General features: G+C 71.3%; 1 protein-coding gene across 1 annotated transcript in view; it reads right to left on the bottom strand.

The window, feature by feature from the left end:
* Positions 1-36: 36 nt before the first annotated feature.
* PKS3 (polyketide synthase) overlaps positions 37-17,135 on the bottom strand; it is a gene marked incomplete at its 5' end in the record, with an annotated part of 20,968 nt that continues 3,869 nt past the window's right edge. The window contains 9 exons of the mRNA XM_005775596.1: positions 37-2,769; positions 2,899-4,009; positions 4,215-4,651; positions 4,770-5,117; positions 5,210-7,478; positions 7,544-14,352; positions 14,563-16,289; positions 16,448-16,670; positions 16,826-17,119. Of these exons, the coding sequence (XP_005775653.1) occupies positions 331-2,769; positions 2,899-4,009; positions 4,215-4,651; positions 4,770-5,117; positions 5,210-7,478; positions 7,544-14,352; positions 14,563-16,289; positions 16,448-16,670; positions 16,826-17,119 (15,657 nt within the window). The 3' untranslated portion in view covers positions 37-330. The remainder of the gene's footprint in view (positions 2,770-2,898; positions 4,010-4,214; positions 4,652-4,769; positions 5,118-5,209; positions 7,479-7,543; positions 14,353-14,562; positions 16,290-16,447; positions 16,671-16,825; positions 17,120-17,135) is intronic.

Here is a 17,135-nt window from a genome sequence, read left to right as displayed (position 1 = left end):
CGCGGCCGGTGTTGCTCTTGGTTCAGGCGCGTCGCGTGCGTACCCTGTACCCATCAGTATAATACCATCAACGACACAGTCACTCAGTCACGAGACAAGACCAGACAGAGAGCAGATCGGAATACGAAGCCCCCCGTCTCTCATCTCGGCACACTGTCACAGCACGTATTCGACACCCTCCCGGTGAGGGTCTCGCATCATCAGTCATGGAGTCCATCAGTGTGTATGCGCATGCATGCGCGCAAGGGCGCGGAGGAGGGCCAGGGCGCCTGATCCTAGAGCGCGCTTTGGCTCGCTCGCCCGTGCCCTCGCGCCACCCCGGCCGCGTGACTACGCGACCGGCTCGGGGCGGTACGGCGCGAGGGCGGTCGCGTCGACGGCGGCGCGCACCCCGGCGTGCGCCTTGAGCTGCTCGATGCGGCGCAGCACGCACGCGCCGCGCAGCAGCTGCATGTTCGCCTCGTGCACGTCGTGGTACGCGTTGGCGACGGCCGGGTCGAGGTACGTCCCGCGCACAAAGTCGTTGAACGAGCCGATGGCGGGGCCGCACCAGACCTGGAAGTCCATCGCGCGGTCCGTCACGCCCGCGTTTGCCCAGCCGCTCGAGAGGCCGAGGTACCAGCGGAAGATGAGCGCCATCTTGCCCTTCGGGTCCGCCTCGGCGCGCTTGATCTTCTCGGGGTCCTTGAGCTGGTTGAGCGTGAAGTCGACCGTCTCCTGCCACACCGTGTCGATCGGCTTGCGGAAGACCGTCTTCTCGAGCCGCTGCCGCACGTCGGCCGGGATGGCGTCGAGCGACGGGTACGCGAGGAAGAGCTCGTACAGCTTGAGCGCGCGCGACGGGAACATGGTGCCCTTCTTGAGCACCTGCAGCTTGACGCCCGACTCGAACATGTCCGCCGCCGGCGCCATCACCACGTCGCTGTACGTCGCCTTGGAGAGCTGCTCACGCACCGTGTCGCACGTGCCCGACTGCCGCGCGAGCTGGTTGATCGTGCCCGTCACCACAAAGTCGGCCCCCATCGCGAAGGCCGCCGCCGCCGCCTCGGGGCAGCCGATGCCGCCGCCGGCGCCGACGCGGACGTGCACGCCCGTCTCGAGCTTGACGGCGTCGCGCCGCGCGATGATGACAGGGAGGAGCACCTGCAGCGGCCGGTTGTCGGTGTGGCCGCCGCTGTCCGCCTCGACCGTCACGTCGTCGCACATCGGCACGGTCGCCGCGAGCGCCGCCTGCTCCGCCGTCACCTTGCCCTCCCGAAGCAGCCGCGCCACCATGTCGGCGGGCGGCGGCCGCAGCGCCATGTCGGCGAGCTCGGTGCGCGACACCTTGAAGATGATCGAGTTCTTGCAGACCGTCCTGCCCGTCGCCGCGTCGCGCGAGAGGCCGACCACGCGGTAGCGCACCACGTGCGGCGTCAGCTTCATGAAGGCGGACGCCTCGACGACCGTCACGCCGCGCGAGAGGAAGAGGTCGACGTTGCGCTCCTCGAGCAGGTCGTCGAAGGGCGAGTGGATCAGGTTGACCGCGAACGGCTTGCTGCCCAGCGCGGCCTGGATCTTGTCGAGCCCCGCCGTCACCTTGCCAATCGGCAGCCCGCCCGCGCCAAAGGACGCGAGCATGCCGTGCTGGCCGGCGGCGATGACGAGGTCGGCCGACGCGATGCCCTTGGCCATCGCGCCCGTGTAGAGCGGGTACTGCACGCCGTAGTGCTGCATGAAGGCGGCCGAGCCCAGCCCGAGCGACCCGAGCGGCACCGGGTGCACCTGCACCGCGCCCACGCCCGGCCCCTCCACCACGAGCGGCTGCTCCGTCTCGAGCAGCGCCTCGCGCACCGCCGCCGCGTCGGCGGCGGAGACCGTGGTGACATCGGCCGCGCTCTGCGCCGGCCGCGGCAGCGCCGGCGCCGGCGCCGGCGCGGTGAGGAGGTGCGCGGCGGCCGGCGCGATGCGGATGCGCAGCCCCGTCGCATGGTACACGCGGAGCGAGTCGACGTACAAGTAGCCGTCGGCGGTGACGGTGACGGCGCCGTCGGCCTTCTCCACCGTCTTGATGTGGACCTCGACGTCGCCGCGGTTGGCCTTGGGCGTGAGCTGGCCGCGGTACTTCCACGTGGTCTTGCCGAGGTCGTGCGTAAAGGTCGCGTTGGCGATGCCCGCGCCGAGGCCCGTGTGCACGCAGAAGAGCTCGAGCGTTTGGTGCATCGCCTCGATGCCGAGCGAGCCCGGCATCACGGGGTCGCACCAGAAGTGGCACGAAAAGAACCAGTCGCGCGGGTCGACGGTCTTGAAGCCGTGGCCGTACCCCTTACCGTGCTCGCCGCCCGTCGCCGAGAGGCCGATCTCATCGAGGAAGCGAACCTGGTCCGACCGCCGGCTGAGCAGGTGGGCCGGCGCGAGGCCGGCCGCGACGGCGCCGGCGAAGAGCTTGCCCTCGTCGGCGGGGAGGGCGAAGCGGGTGACGGGGTGCTTGTTGGCCACGTGCCAGCACTCGCGCTTGACGCCGTTGTCGAGCCCGACCTGCTTCTCGAAGACCGCCGGCAGGAACCAGCCGAAGGACGAGTCGACCTCGTAAAAGGGCTTGCCGTCCACCTCGAGCACGGTGTTGAACTTTTGGACGCCCATCTGGCCGAGCATGGCGTAGCCGGTGCACTTTGAGGTGTTGACGATCGTCTTGCCGCGCAGGTCGACGTGCGCGTACAGCTTGGCGGTGGCGTCCAGGTTGCGGAAGAGCAGGTTGAAGCCGTGGTCCTTTGACATCGTGAGCGGCGCCTGCGGGGGGGCGAGGGTGAGGGACGATGGGGGAGGCGCGGCGGAGGTGGCTCTGCGGGGCGCGAGAGCTGAGGGCGGAGAGCCGGGAGGGTGTGCGGGGCTGGACGGAGGGGTCCGTGGGAGTCGCACCTTGTTCCACGAGGTGAGAATGCCGCACGTCTGCAGCGCAATCTCCATCAGGATCGAGTAGGGCATCTGCGCGTCGTTGGGCGCGCCGACGAAGAACCACGCGTCGGCGGGGCAGTCGAACTCGGCCACCATCGTGCCGCTCGACGGGTCGCGGTCGGTGCCGTAAAACTTGGTCGAGCCCTTCTCCTCAACGAGCCCCGTCACGGAGAGGACGCGCGTGGTGAGGGCGAGGTCGAAGGCGGGCGAGCGCGAGACGGAGGCCTCGTCGAAGCCCTTGAAGTCGTCGCCGAGGCTCTTTGAGAGGTCGTTGCACATGAACTCGCACATGTTGACCCACGAGAGCGGCAGCTCGCCGGGCGTGTGGTTCGTGTCGTTCGGGTTGTTTGGGAAGGGCGTGAAGCAGATGGGCCGCGGCGGGTACGAGGTCGCGCGGAAGCCGGGCGTCGGGTGGCCGTCCCTGCCGGCCCACGGGTGCCACGTGAGCTTGTGCCCGCCGACGGTCGCCCCCCCCCACTTCATGAACTGCTGCGGCGGCAGCGCCGAGCGCTGCCCGCCGGACAGGTGCAGCCCTCCGGCCGCGTACATCTGATCGCGCGACAGGGCGGGCGGCGGCGCGGGCACGAGCGCGCGCGGCACGGACTGCACCGCCGCGACGCGCTTGCCAAGGATGGGGTGGGCGGCGGTGGGAGGCCCCTCCATCTGGAGCGCCACGCCGCGGAAGTCGACCACCACCCGCTTCTTCATGTTGCCGCGGCAGTACGGCTCGAGCGCGGCGAGCAGCTCCCCCTCGGACGGGTGGTCGAACGACTCGCCACTCTCGTAGTTGATGTCGATGATGTTGACGTCCGCCTTTGCGTACGGGTAGCCCGTCTCCTTGTCGAAGCCGAGCTCCGAGATCTCGACCCAGTACACGAGCTTGCCCTTGTGCGGCGAGATTTGGCCGCGGCAGCGCACCTTGTTTGGCTGGTTGTGCACGGGGGTGAAGGTGATGCCCTCGACCGCCTTGTGCATGCCCATGTAGATCATGTACATCTTGAGGATCTGCGAGCAGCCGTCCGAGACGAGCGAGCCCGCCATCACCTGGTCGTTCTTGAAGTGGCACGGGAAGTACCTGCGCGCGCACACACACGCGGGGCGAGTCAGCAGCCGTGCCGTGAGCGGTGCCCAGGGCGGGGCCGAGGGCGGGGCGGTGCGCGCGGAGTGGATGCGGAGGCATACGCGGGCGTGACGGCGGCGCGTGGAGGCAGCGGCGTGGATTCAGAGGAGCGCGGCTGGAAGGAGAGGGAGGGGAGTATCTCGGGAGGGTCGAGGCGCACCAGTGGTCGCGCTCCAAAATCTTCTCGCCAACGAGCAGGCCGAGCCCGTGCACGCCGCCCCGCGGCAGGATGTGCGTCACACGGTCGGCCATCAGGATCTTGCGCGCGCAGAGCTTGTACTGCACGTCGGCCGCCGAGGGGCCCATGACCTCGCCCCAGGTGCCGGGCTTGTGGCCGGCGTCGCTCAGCTTCTGCATGTCCGCCTCGGAGAAGGTCTTCTTGTCGGTGACGAGGGCGAGGTGGCACGGCGACGGGTCCTTCTTGTTGGCGGCGTACTTGGCGCGCATCTTGAGGTCCGCCTCGGTCCACACCACGCCCTTGCCCTCGTCGAGCTCCTGCTTTGAGAAGAAGCCCGCGACGCCGTTGCGCATCTCGATCAGCAGCTTGCCGTCGCAGTAGCAGTTGTACTCGAAGAAGAACATCGAGACGAGGCCCGCCTAGGGAGGAGTGCGTGAGAGTGGGACAGGGTGTCTGTGGGGAGGTGCCTCGGCAAGAGGTTCTAGGTGCTGGCTGTCGGAGCCGGAGGGGGCGCGCGTGCTAGTTGCGTCTGCGCGCCTTCTTGGCGAAGGAGTTGATCTTGATGTCGTACACGAGGGTCTGCCCCTCCTGCGCGACGCCGAAGAAGGTGAGCGTCGTGTCGAGCAGCCGGTACGCCTTGCGGCCCTTGTTCTGGAAGTCGACGCCCAGGTACGAGATGAGCATCAGGTCGCACTGGCCCGACTCGACCAGCACGGCCCACGGGATCTGGCCGCCCTCGCTCAGCTCGCCGTTGGGCGGCAGGTCGTACTCGGTGGTCATGGTGCACGACTCGAACACGTTCGTCGTTGCCTGCATCTTGGTGACGCGCGAGCAGAGCAGGTACTCGCGCTGCGGCAGCCGGCAGCAGTACGGGTACGAGTCCACCTGAGGGGTTGACGTGGCGTGTTGGCTGGAGGCGAGAGAGGCGCGAGGCCGGGCGAGGGGCGATGAGGGGGGCGAGGGGCGGGTGCTGGCACCTCCGCCCACGGAGGGTGGGAGCCGGAGAGGTGCTTGTTGAAGACGGGGGCGATGTTGCCCTCGGCGTACTCGAGCAGGTCGTCGAAGTCCCACAGGAGCGGGCCCTTGTACTTGCGCGCCTGCTCGCGCTGGTACTCTATCTCGTACTCGAGCGCCGACCCCTTCGAGCCAAAGGTGCCGCCGCCCTCGACCTCGAGCAGCGACGCCGTGCTCGGCGTGCGCGCCGCCAGCGACGACTCCATCGTGGCGCCCTCCGTGAAGGCAGTGGGAATGCGCTTGATGGTGCGCAGCAGCCGCTCGTCCATCGGCGTCGACATCCTCGACGGGCGCGGCGTGCTCGAGCTGTTGAAGCGGCCGTTGATCTCGATGAGGCGGCGCAGCTTGCTCGGCTTTGGCGCCGTGCCGGAGGCCACCTGCGCAGCCTCGGCGAGCAGCTTCGGGTGGTAGAGCTTGCGGACGCCGCAGCCGGTGCCGCCGTGCGAGATGAGCTTGGCCGCCATCCGCAGCATCTGCTGCCACGCGGGCTGCCCCTTGGCGTCGATGGCGACGGCCACGTGCCGCGCGCCGCCCTCGGAGAGGATGCTGTGCACCGCGGCGGCGCGCTTGTCGCCCGAGCCGAGCTCGACAAATACGTCGTACTGCTTGGCGTGGACGGCGTGCACGACGCGCTCAAAGTCGGCCAGCTTGTTGTACAGCTCGGCGCACAGGTCGCCGACATGCGCGCCATTCTTGTCGCTCAAGGGCTCGACGCGCGCGCCCGACGACCAGAACAGCTGCACGTCGGACGCCGGCGGCATCGAGAGCATGCCGTGGATGTGCGAGATGGCGGCCTTGTGCGGGCCAACCTCGGCGCAGTGGCCGACCATCCCCTGCTCGAGCGGCGACGACTGGCAGCCGAGGCGCGCGATGAGGGCCTCGCACTGCTCCGGCTTGCCGGCGATCAGGCACGACTTGTTGTCGTTGACGATGAGGAGGCGCACGCAGCCGGCCGCGGCGCCCATCGCCTCGATCCCCTGCGCCACCTGCGCCTTGGTGGCGTGCAGCACGAAGCCGCGCCAAAAGCTCCCCACCGGCGCGTCGGCGGGCAGCCCCCACGCCGAGCGCAGCGCGTTCATCTTGACGGCGAGCTGCTCGGTCCACACCGGCGACGCCGCCAGCCGCGCGGTGAGCTGGTCGGACTTCTTGGCATTCTCGGGGCCGAAGGCGAAGAGCATCGACACCTCGCCGAGCGAGAGGCCGCACGCGGCGCGCGGCGCGACGCCGAGCACCTCGCGCGCCACCGCCGTGTTGCAGAAGGCGTGGTAGACGCCGCCGCGGAACATCTCGACCTGGTCCTTGTCAAAGGCGGCGCTCTTGTCGCCGAGCTCGTCGAGCGAGACGGCGCGCGGGTTCCACGCCTCGTCGCTCCGCGCCCACATGTCGGTCGTGCCCTTCTCCACGGTCTCGTGCAGGCCGGGCGCGATGCGGTGCAGCCCCGCGTCGAAGCCGGCGTACGGGCTCGCGCCGTCGCCGTACATGAAGGCCACGCGGTCGGAGCGCATCGGCGAGGGGGTGAAGAAGGAGCCCGAGGGAGAGGTGTAGTCCTTGCCCACGCGGATCGAGATGCCGACGCCCTTGGCCGCGTGCTTGAGCTCGGTCGCGAGCTTGGCGGCGGTCGTCACGAGGCAGAGCGTCAGGAGCGGCGCCGCGCTCGCCTCGGCCACCACCGTCTGGTGGAGGAGCAGGCCGAACTCCGCGTCCGCGCTGCCGGCCGCCGCCTCGATGCGGGCGAGGGAGGCCTCGACGGCGGCGACGATCTCGCCGGCGGTGGACGCGCGCAGCGTGACGAGCTTGGGCGCCGCCGGGTCGAGGGACAGCACGTTGTGCGTCTCGTGGCAGGCCGGCACGTCGGAGAGCAAGACGTGGAAGGCAGAGCCGGGCGCCGACGCGGCGACCCCCGAGACGGCGGCGCGGCGGAGGCCGCCCGCGTTCTTGACCCATGCGCGCGACGAGGCGCACGCGTAGAGCTGCGAGCCCTCCCACGTCGACTGCATGTGCTGCTGCGGCCTCGACCAGCGAGGCAGCTGCGGCAGGTAGCGGCCGTGCAGGCAGAGCGCCGTCTTGATCAGCGCCGCGGCTCCGCTCGAGTGGCCGACGTGCCCGACGTTCGCCTTGACGGTGCCCACCGCGACCGACCGGCTCGACGGCGAGCCCGCGTACGCGCTCGCCACACCCTTGACCTCCGCGTCGTCGATGCGCCGATCGCCGTCCGCTGAGAGCTCGACGTACCTGTAGGAGGGGGTCAGAAAGGGTCAGGGAAGGTTCACGCCGCTCGCCGCTAGAGTGCGACGCACTCGACGGCGCTCGCGTCGACGCCGCCGGTGGCGAGTGCGGCCGCCGCAGCAGCCTCGACGGAGGGCTCTTCGGCGACGGCATCGATCGAGGCGTACACGCGCGGCGCCGTCGCCGCCGCCAGGTCGCAGGCTGCCATCCGCTTGAGCACGAGCGCGCCCGCGCCCTCGCCGACAAATACGCCGTCGCTCGAGGCGTCGAAGGAGGCGGCCGGCTGCTGCGCGTGCGACAGCCGCACGCCGTTGCGTGTCTTGGTGAAGAGCGCCTCGGCGCTGCCGTTCAGGTCGACGCCTGCGATGACGGCCGCCTCCACCTCGCCGCGCGCGAGCCACTTGCTCGCGAGCTCGAGGCAGCGGTAGACCGAGTTTGCGCCCTGGGTCACCGAGAAGGCGGGGCCAGTGAAGCCCCACGTCGATGCGATCCGCGTGGCGATGATGTTGCCGATGTTGGAGGTGTAGCTCGTCGACGTGGCGACGTTGCTCACGTGCGAGAGCAGGCTGGCCTGCTCCTCCGTCAGCGTCGAGTCCGGCGTGAGCCCGAGCCGCTCGCGCATCGCCACGCGGGCGCGGTGGCGGTAGAGCTCCATGTCGGTCGAGAGGCCGATCAGCACCGCGACCTTGCCGCCCTTGGACACGGCGCCGCCGCTGTCAAGGAGGGCGCGGTCGATGGTGGAGAGGGCGAGCAGCTGCTGCGGCTGCAGCTCGTCCTCCGGCAGCAGCGGCAGCTTGAGCCGCTCATAGTCGACGTCGATCTTGTCGACGAAGCAGCCGCTCACCGGGCTCTGCTCCGGCACGCCGATCGACTCGCGGAACGCCGCGTCCTCGGCGAGGAAGCGCCACCGCTTGGGCGGCAGCTCGCACGCGCCGTCGCCGCCGTCGTGCACGGCGCGCTCCAGCGCGGTCAGGTCGGCGAGGGTGCCAAAACGCGCCGCCATGCCGACGATGGCGAGCTTCGCCCCGGCGGGCGGGCCGCCGAGGCCCTTTGGCGGCGCCGCCGCGGTGGGCGAGTGCTGCTCAAGGACGGCGTGCGCGTTGGTCCCGCCAAAGCCGAAGGCGGAGAGGCCGGCGCGCCGCGGCGCGCCGTTGGCGACCTCGGGCCACGCCGTCTTCGCCGTGATGATGTTCTTGTCGAGCGGGCGGGTCAGCTTTGGCGTCGGAGGGATGACGCCGTGCTTCATCGCGAGGAGCAGCTTGCACGCGCCCGCAAACCCGGCCGCGGTGAGGGTGTGGCCGCACGTGCCCTTGGACGAGCCGAGGAGTGGCAGCTGCGCGGCGCCAAAGAACTTGCGCATCGCGTCGAGCTCGCACATGTCGCCCTGCGGCGTGCCCGTCGCGTGGCACTCGATGTACTGCGGCGACGCCTTGGACAGCCCAAACTTGGAGTACGTCTCCGCGAGGCACTGGTGCTCCGACTCCGAGTGCGGCTTGAGCGGCAGGCCGCAGCCAGCGTTCGAGACGTGCGCGCCGAGCAGCACGCCGTGGATGCGGTCGCCGTCGCGCTCGGCGTCGGCCAGCCGCTTCATCACAAAGATGGCGCCGCCCTCGCCCGGCGTGAGCCCGCCCGTCTTTGCGTCGAAGGGCGCCGAGGTGCCGCCCTCCTTCGGCGGCAGCGCCTGGAAGGCGGAGAAGCCTGAGAGGACGAACATCGGCTCGGGGAGGCAGGACGCGCCGCAGAGCATCACGTCGGCGTCTCCCGTCACGAGGTAGTCCTGCGCGAGCTTCATGCAGTAGAGGGCGGAGGCGCACGCGGCGTCGAGGCACAGCCGCGGCGTGCCGGCAGACAGCCCGATCTCGGCCGCCACGAAGGAGGCGGGGTCGACCTCGGCGAGGGCGGCGGCGCGCTCGGTGTCGACGGGCGGCTTGCGGCCCAGCGCCATCCACGGCGTGCCGGCGGTCGCCTGCATCGACGGCGTCTGCCCGTAGGCGCGCTCGAGCGCGCCCTCGTACACGTCGCGCTGCAGCGCGCGCTGCATGTTGTCGCTCGGGAAGGAGAGGCAGCCCGAGACGATACCGCAGCGGGACGCGACGTCGGGGCTGCCCGCGTCCTTGAGCGCCTCGCGCGCGAGGTGGAGCAGCAGCTCGTGCTCCGACTCGACGGGATCGATCGAGCCGTACTGGTCGTTCTTGATGCAGTCGGCGCCCTGCACCTTTGCGCTCGAGCCGCCGTAGTGCGAGTCCATCGAGCCCACGCCCAGCTGCGCCGGCGAGATGGAGCCGGTCCCGACCTCGCCCGAGCTGAGCAGCCGCCAGAACGCGTCCAAGTCGGGCGCGCCGGCGTAGCGCGCCGCCATGCCGACGATGGCGATGCGCGGGTCGTCGGTGGGCGTGCGCCGGGCGGTGGCCGCCTTGCCCGCCGCCTTGCTGCCCGCCGCGGCCTTGCCCGCCGCCCGGAAGTCGAGGCCGCGGTTGATCGTGACGGCGAGCTGCCGGCCGGTGGCGTACGCCACTCCGGCCGCGTCGTGCAGGTAGCAGGTGGCGGTGCAGCCGGTGGGCGAGGTTGCAAACTCGAGCGTGAGGCGGTACTCGCCGCCGGGCGCGATGGGGCGGTGCCACTCGAGCGACCCGATGGTGGACGGCAGCGAGGCAGCGCCGAGCTTGCTCCGCGCCGCGACGAGCATCGCCTGCATCATCGCGTCGGCCGCGAAGCCGTTGACGCAAGTGCGCGTCGACTCGAACTGGCCGGCCTCCGCCGCGTCGAGCGACACGTTGACACACTTCGCCGTGAGCACGTCGCCGCTGATGGCGGCGTGCGCGATGTGCTGCAGCGCGGGCCCGTGGAAGAGCGTCTCGCCGTCGTACAGGGCGGCGACGCTGCCCGGCTGGCTGCCGCAGCCCACGCCGCACGGCACAGCGGCGGCGGTCGTCGAGAGCACCACCGTTGCGCCGTACGCCGGCGCGGCGCGCGCGCCCCCGCTCGCGGCGGCCATGCGGCAGGCGATCTCGAGCTCGGCCGCGTCCGGCGCGCTGGCGCGCTTCATCGTCAGCGTCACCTCGGTGTCCTCGTCGGCGAAGAGGCCTCCGAAGAGCTGCACGTCCTGGACCCGCGCCAGGTGGAAGCCGGGGTGCGCGCGCAGCACGGTGGTGGCCATGAGCGACGCCGCGCAGGTCATCGGCACGACGCGCCGCCCGCGGACGACGTGCGCGTCCAGGAAGCCGTTGTAGCCGCCGGACGTCGCCGGCGAGCGCAGGGTGAAGTTGAGGGCCGTCGCCGCCTCACGCGGCGGCACCGGTGGCAGCGCCCAGTTGCCGACGAGGCACTGCGAGCGGTCGGCCCCGCCGAGGGAGAGGAGGGCGGCGACCTGCGTGGCGCCCTCCTCGCGCGGGATGATCTGGATGCCCTGCGCCTTGAAGTGCGCCTTGAGCGTCGCGCTCACCATGCCGCCGTCCCACGGACCAAAGCAGAGCGCGCGCACCGAGCAGCCGGGATGGGACGCGCCGAAGCGGTGGACCATCTTGGAAAGCGCGTCGTTGGCCATCGCGTAGTCGGTCTGCCCCGCGTTGCCGTGGAAGCCGGCGAGCGACGAGAAGACGACCAGGTGGCGCAGCGAGCGTCGCTCGGCCGGCGCGAGCGCCTGCAGCATGTTGGCGAGGCCGCCAACCTTGACGCCGTACACGGCGTCGAAGTCGGCCGCCTCCTTCTTCTCGACGTTCTTGTCGCGCAGCACACCGGCCGCGTGCACGATGCCGGTCACCTGCAGGCCGTGCTGCGTCTTGACGGCGCGCACCGCCGCGGCGACCTTGGCGGCGTCGTTGGTGTCGCACGGCATGTACACGGCGCGCCCGCCGCGCGACTCGATCTGCCGCTTCGACTCGAGCACCTCGCGGCTGGCCCGCACCTGCCCGACGAGCTGGTCGAGGCTCTTTGGCGTCGGCTTTGGCCCGCGCCCCGCCGCAAACTCGGCCTTCATGTGCGCGTAGGCCGCTTTCTCGAGCGGCTTGCCCGAGTCGGCCACCGCCCGCGCCCACGCCGGCTCCTCCTTGACGGCCGAGCGGCCGACCAGGATGAAGGTGCCGCCGCCGACGCGCTTGGCGAGCGCGCCCATGCAGAGCGGCGTGATGCCGCGCGCGCCGCCCGAGACGAGGAGCACGTCGGTGGGCAAAAAGGCGGGGCGGGCGCCCTCGCTCGCGCCGGGCGTGAGCAGCTCCTTGGCGGTCGAAGCGTGGCGCTGGCAGCTCGCGCCGTACCCGACCTCGCGCAGCGTGCGGTCGGCGCAGCCGATCTCGCTCTGCACCAGCCGCGCCGCCGCCTTTGCGCCGATGGCGCCGTCGAGATCGATGCCGCGGCAAAACACGTGGGGCCACTCGAGCGCGAGCGCCTTGACGAGGCCGAAGATGGCGCCGCGCTGCGCACTCAGGACGCCCTGCAGCCCCGCCTCGACCGGAGCCGCCGCGCCGGAGCGGATGCTGTTGACAATGCCGAGGCAGCCGTCGTTATTCATGCGCGCGATGCCGACGAAGAAGCAGCGGCCGACCTTGCCGCCGCTCGGCGTCACCGCCTGCTGCAGGTGCGGCTGCAGGTGCTTTGCGGCCAGCAGCGCCCAGCGGAGCTGCGCGTGGTCGTCGCCGGCGCAGGCGGCGCTGTGCTGGTAGACGAAGCCGGAGGGGGCGCCGTGCTGCGCAGTGATGGAGCCGATCGCCGACTTGAGCGCAGCCTCCGAGGTGTCTTGCAGCCGGATGGTGGTGGCGCCGCGCACCTGCACGCCGGACCACGACAGCACGATGACGTGGCAGTCGACGGAGCCGCTCAGCGAGGCGACCAGCTCGGCGGTGAAAGGAGACCCGTCATCGACGACGAGGACGGGGCGCTTCCGGTCGAAGCCGATCTGCAGGGCCAGAGGCGGCGAGATGGGCAGCGTTGCCGCGTAGGACACGGTCACGTCGGACGCAGCCGAGATCGCGTCGTGAGCGGCGGTATCGGCACCCTCCTTGGTGGAGGGAGGCGACGGGCGCCGCGTGGACGCGAGGGCGGTGGCCATGTCGGGCGTGGAGCCGATGGAGGCAATGGATAGCGACCGGGATGGAGCCGAGGAGACGGGCTGGGAGCCCACTACGCCGCCGCCCTGCGAGCGGATCTCCTTGAGCATCGCGTCGACGACCTCGCCGACGGTCTGCGTGCGCGAGAGCGCGGCCACGTCCTGCGCCTCGACGCTGAGCTGCTTCTGCACCTCGCTCAGGATCTCGACGCGCTTGATCGAGTCGACGCCCAGCTCCGTCTCCAGCGCCATGTCCATCTCGATCATCTCCGGCTCGTACCCCGTCTTGGCGGCGAGCACGGCCAGCACCGTCTCGGTCGCCTTCTCCGACGACACGCCCGGAGGCGCCGCGGATGGCGACGGCGCGGCCGGCGGCGGCGCGGACACCGCCGCCGCAGCGACGCCGCCGCCCTGCGAGCGGATCTCCTTGAGCATCGCGTCGACGACCTCGCCGACGGTCTGCGTGCGCGAGAGCGCGGCAACGTCCTGCGCCTCGACGCTGAGCTGCTTCTGCACCTCGCTCAGGATCTCGACGCGCTTGATCGAGTCGACGCCCAGCTCCGTCTCCAGCGCCATGTCCATCTCGATCATCTCCGGCTCGTACCCCGTCTTGGCGGCGAGCACGGCCAGCACCGTCTCGGTCGCCTTCTCCGACGACACGCCCGGAGGCGCCGCGGACGGCGACGGCGCGGCCGGCGGCGGCGCGGACGCCGCCGCCGCAGCGACGCCGCCGCCCTGCGAGCGGATCTCCTTGAGCATCGCGTCGACGACCTCGCCGACGGTCTGCGTGCGCGAGAGCGCGGCCACGTCCTGCGCCTCGACGCTGAGCTGCTTCTGCACCTCGCTCAGGATCTCGACGCGCTTGATCGAGTCGACGCCCAGCTCCGTCTCCAGCGCCATGTCCATCTCGATCATCTCCGGCTCGTACCCCGTCTTGGCGGCGAGCACGGCCAGCACCGTCTCGGTCGCCTTCTCCGACGACACGCCCGGAGGCGCCGCGGACGGCGACGGCGCGGCCGGCGGCGGCGCGGACGCCGCCGCCGCAGCGACGCCGCCGCCCTGCGAGCGGATCTCCTTGAGCATCGCGTCGACGACCTCGCCGACGGTCTGCGTGCGCGAGAGCGCGGCCACGTCCTGCGCCTCGACGCTGAGCTGCTTCTGCACCTCGCTCAGGATCTCGACGCGCTTGATCGAGTCGACGCCCAGCTCCGTCTCCAGCGCCATGTCCATCTCGATCATCTCCGGCTCGTACCCCGTCTTGGCGGCGAGCACGGCCAGCACCGTCTCGGTCGCCTTCTCCGACGACACGCCCGGAGGCGCCGCGGATGGCGACGGCGCGGCGGCCGGCGGCGCGGCAACGGTCGAAGCTGGCGTCGCTTGCACGGCCGGCGCCGTGCGCTGCTCCGCCCGCTCCCGCAGCGCCACCTTTGCCTCCTCAAGCGCCGACTCCGCCGCGTTGAGCTTTGCCTGGAGTTGCCCGATGGTCGCCTCGGCAGTCTTGACCATCTGCTGGCGCTCGCTCGCCTCCTTCTTGGCGGCCTGCAGCTCGGCGTCGGTCGGCCCGACGCTGGCGACCGTGTTGCCCGAGATCTTGTACCCGTCGCTCATCGCCGCCTCCGTCGCGCGCGTGGTGCGCGGCGCCTTGAAGGTGGCGGCCGAGAGGCTGAGCACGCCCTTCTTGACCTTCAGCACGCTCTCCGGCGTGGGCGCCGGCGACTCGCTTGGCCGGCCGACGAGGAACGGGTTGGGCAGCGACCACGGGTCGAAGCGTGCGAGCGGCACGCCGTGCACCGCCAACTGGATGGCCGCCGCGCGGAGCTGCATGTCGGCCGACACGTCCTTCGGAGGGGGGGCGGCAAGGCAAGCGCTTAGCAGAGGGCGCACGCGAGGCTAACGCGAATGCGCTCACGTGGAGCTGCTCGTGTCTGCTGCCTCGCAAGCACGTGTAAAGGAGAGGCGGGGGCGTGAGGCGGCCGAGGGGGAGGCGGCCGAGAGATGGAGCGGGGAGCGGGGGGTGGGGGTGGACGGGCGTTCCTTGGAGGCGTTGACCGCCACGACGCACACGTCCTCTCCCTTGGGCAGAATCTTCTCGACGAGCTTGGCGAGCGTCGCGCGCGGGCCAAACTCGACGAAGACGCGCGCGCCGTCGCGGTACATGGCCTGCACCTGCTTCACCCACTGCACCGACGAGACCATCTGCTTGCGCAGCAGCGCCGCCGAGTCTGCGCCGCCGCGCGCGTACGCAGAGTCGCCCGTGACGTTCGAGTAGATCTTTGCGCGCGTGGGCGGCTCAAACTGGCCCGCGGCGCGCTCGACGGCGGCGCCAAAAGCCGCGCCGGCCGAGGCGAGGAGCGGCGTGTGGAAGGCGCCAGAGACCGCGAGCGGCACCACGCGGAATCCGGCGGCCTGCATCCGCGCCGACTCAGCGGCGACGGCGGGCGCCTTGCCGGAGATGACGACCTGCCCCGGCTCGTTGATGTTTGCGAGCCACACGTCGGGCGTGCTCAAGGTGAGCGCGGCGGCGTCCGGGCCGATGACCGCCGCCATCGACTGCCCCTCGCCGGTCGCGGCCGCCATTGCGTCGGCGCGCGCACACACGAGCCCGAACGCCGTGGCGCGATCGAGGACGCCGGCGGCGCACAAGGCCGAGAGCTCGCCGAGCGAGTGTCCCGCGACGAAGTCGGGGCGCAGCCCGGCCGCGGCGAAGATGTCGAACGCACCGAGCGAGACGGCGACCGTCGCCGGCTGCGCGTGCGCCGTCTCCTGCAGCCGCGCCTCGTGGCCGAGGTCGGCGTCCGACGCGTACGCCTCGCGCGGGAAGAGCACCTCGGACGGGAGCGGCACGTCCACCGGCCGCGCCTTGAACGCGTGCTCGTCCATCTGCGAGACGGACGACCGCATCGGCGGCCAGTCCATCGCGACGTCCTCGAACATGCCGGTGTACTGCCCGCCCTGCCCCGAGAAGACCGCCGCAACCTTGCCCGCCGTCTGCGCGCCCGCCGCTCGGAAGTGCGCGCCCTGCCGCGGCAGAGCCCACGCGGTCGCCTCCTTCTTGGCGGCCAGCTTGTCGCGGATCGCTGTCAGCACCTCCACCGCGTGCGCTGCGCCTTGCGAGACGAAGCCCACCCGCGCGTCCGACGGCGGCGCCCCGCCCTCCGGCGGCGCGTGGTCAGCCACAAACTGCGCGTACACGAGGGCGAGCGCGCGCTGCTCGGGCGCGTGCGCGCCGCCACGGTACGAGGCGGAGCCGTCCTTGGTCCAGCGCGCGACCGTGGCCTTGTCCGGGTCCGCCTTGCTCAGCGCGGCGGCGAGGGCGTCGAGCGAGGCGGTTACCTTTGCGGCGAGCGCTCCCGCCGTCGGCGCGCTCACCAGCACGAGGTCGGGGCGGCCGTGCGTACGATACGGCCGCGTGTGGTCGGGCTCGAACTCCTCGACGACGCAGTGGTAGTTTGCGCCGCCTAGGACGGGGCGGGAGGGGAGGGGGGGGGAGGCAGGGAGTGGGCGACGGGAGGGGGCTGGATTCCGTCCTAGAAGGCTGACCAATATGGCTAGCCGGTGTAACAGTCTAGCTGCGGCACCGAAGCCGAAGGAGGAGACGCCCGCGCGGCGGGGCACCCCGGGGCGCGGGAACCAGGGCCGCGCGCGCGTGTTGATGTAGAGGGCCGAGTCGGTGATGAGCGTGCCGTCGCGCAGCTTCGGCGGCTTTGACACGTTGATCGACTTTGGGAGGGTCTTATGCTTGAGGGCGAGCACGGTCTTGAGCAGGCCCGCACAGCCTGCCGAATGCGGTTCGGCGCTGGTGAGGGGACGTGGTGGCGACGGGACTGGCAGCGCTGTGGGCGGGGAGGCGAGCGCGGTGGCGGGGGAGGCGGGGAGAAGGTTCGGTCAGGGAGGGAGGAAGAGGGAAGCCGAGCCAGGCGAAGGAGGGGCTCACCGGCGACGGACTTGAGGTGGCCGATGTTGGACTTGACCGAGCCGACGGCGACGCGCTCGCGCCGCGGGTCCGCCTCCTTGGCGGCCCCCTCGCCGAGCACGTTCTTGAGCGCGGTCAGCTCGATCGCGTCCCCGACGGGCGTGCCGGTGCCGTGCCCCTCCACCATCGTCACGGTGGCGGGGTCGACGCCAGCCTTCTCGTACGCGCGCCGCAGCGCCAGCTCCTGGTCGGGTTTGCGGGGAGGGCGGGCGGGCGGGCGTCAGGCAGGGGAGGCCGGGGAGGGAGCGCCGGAGGATGCCGGGCCTCTCGTGTGGGAGCAGGCGGTGCGAGGCTTCGGGGGGGAGTGAGGCTTCGGAGGGGGAGCGTCTCGCGAGTCACCTGGCCGGAGATGGTGGGGGCGTAGATGCCGGGCGCCTTGCCGTCGGAGGAGGAGGCGCAGCCGCGGATCACCGCGTGCACCGTGTCGCCGTCCGCGAGCGCGTCCTCGAGCTTCTTGAGCACAAACATCACCGAGCCCTCGCCGATGAGCATGCCGTTGGCCGTCTCGTCGTAGGCGGTGACGGACTGCTTGTGCGAGAAGACGGGCGTCTTGGAGAAGGCCATGTACATGCCGATGGAGCAGTCGGTGCCGGTGGCGCCCGCTACCATCGTGCGGCAGTCGCCGTGCAGCAGCTCGTCGATGGCAACC

Source organism: Emiliania huxleyi (assembly GCF_000372725.1).
Source record: "Emiliania huxleyi CCMP1516 unplaced genomic scaffold EMIHUscaffold_3, whole genome shotgun sequence".
In the NCBI taxonomy this organism is placed as follows: domain Eukaryota; phylum Haptophyta; order Isochrysidales; family Noelaerhabdaceae; genus Emiliania; species Emiliania huxleyi.
This window is presented reverse-complemented; position numbering and strand designations above follow the sequence as displayed.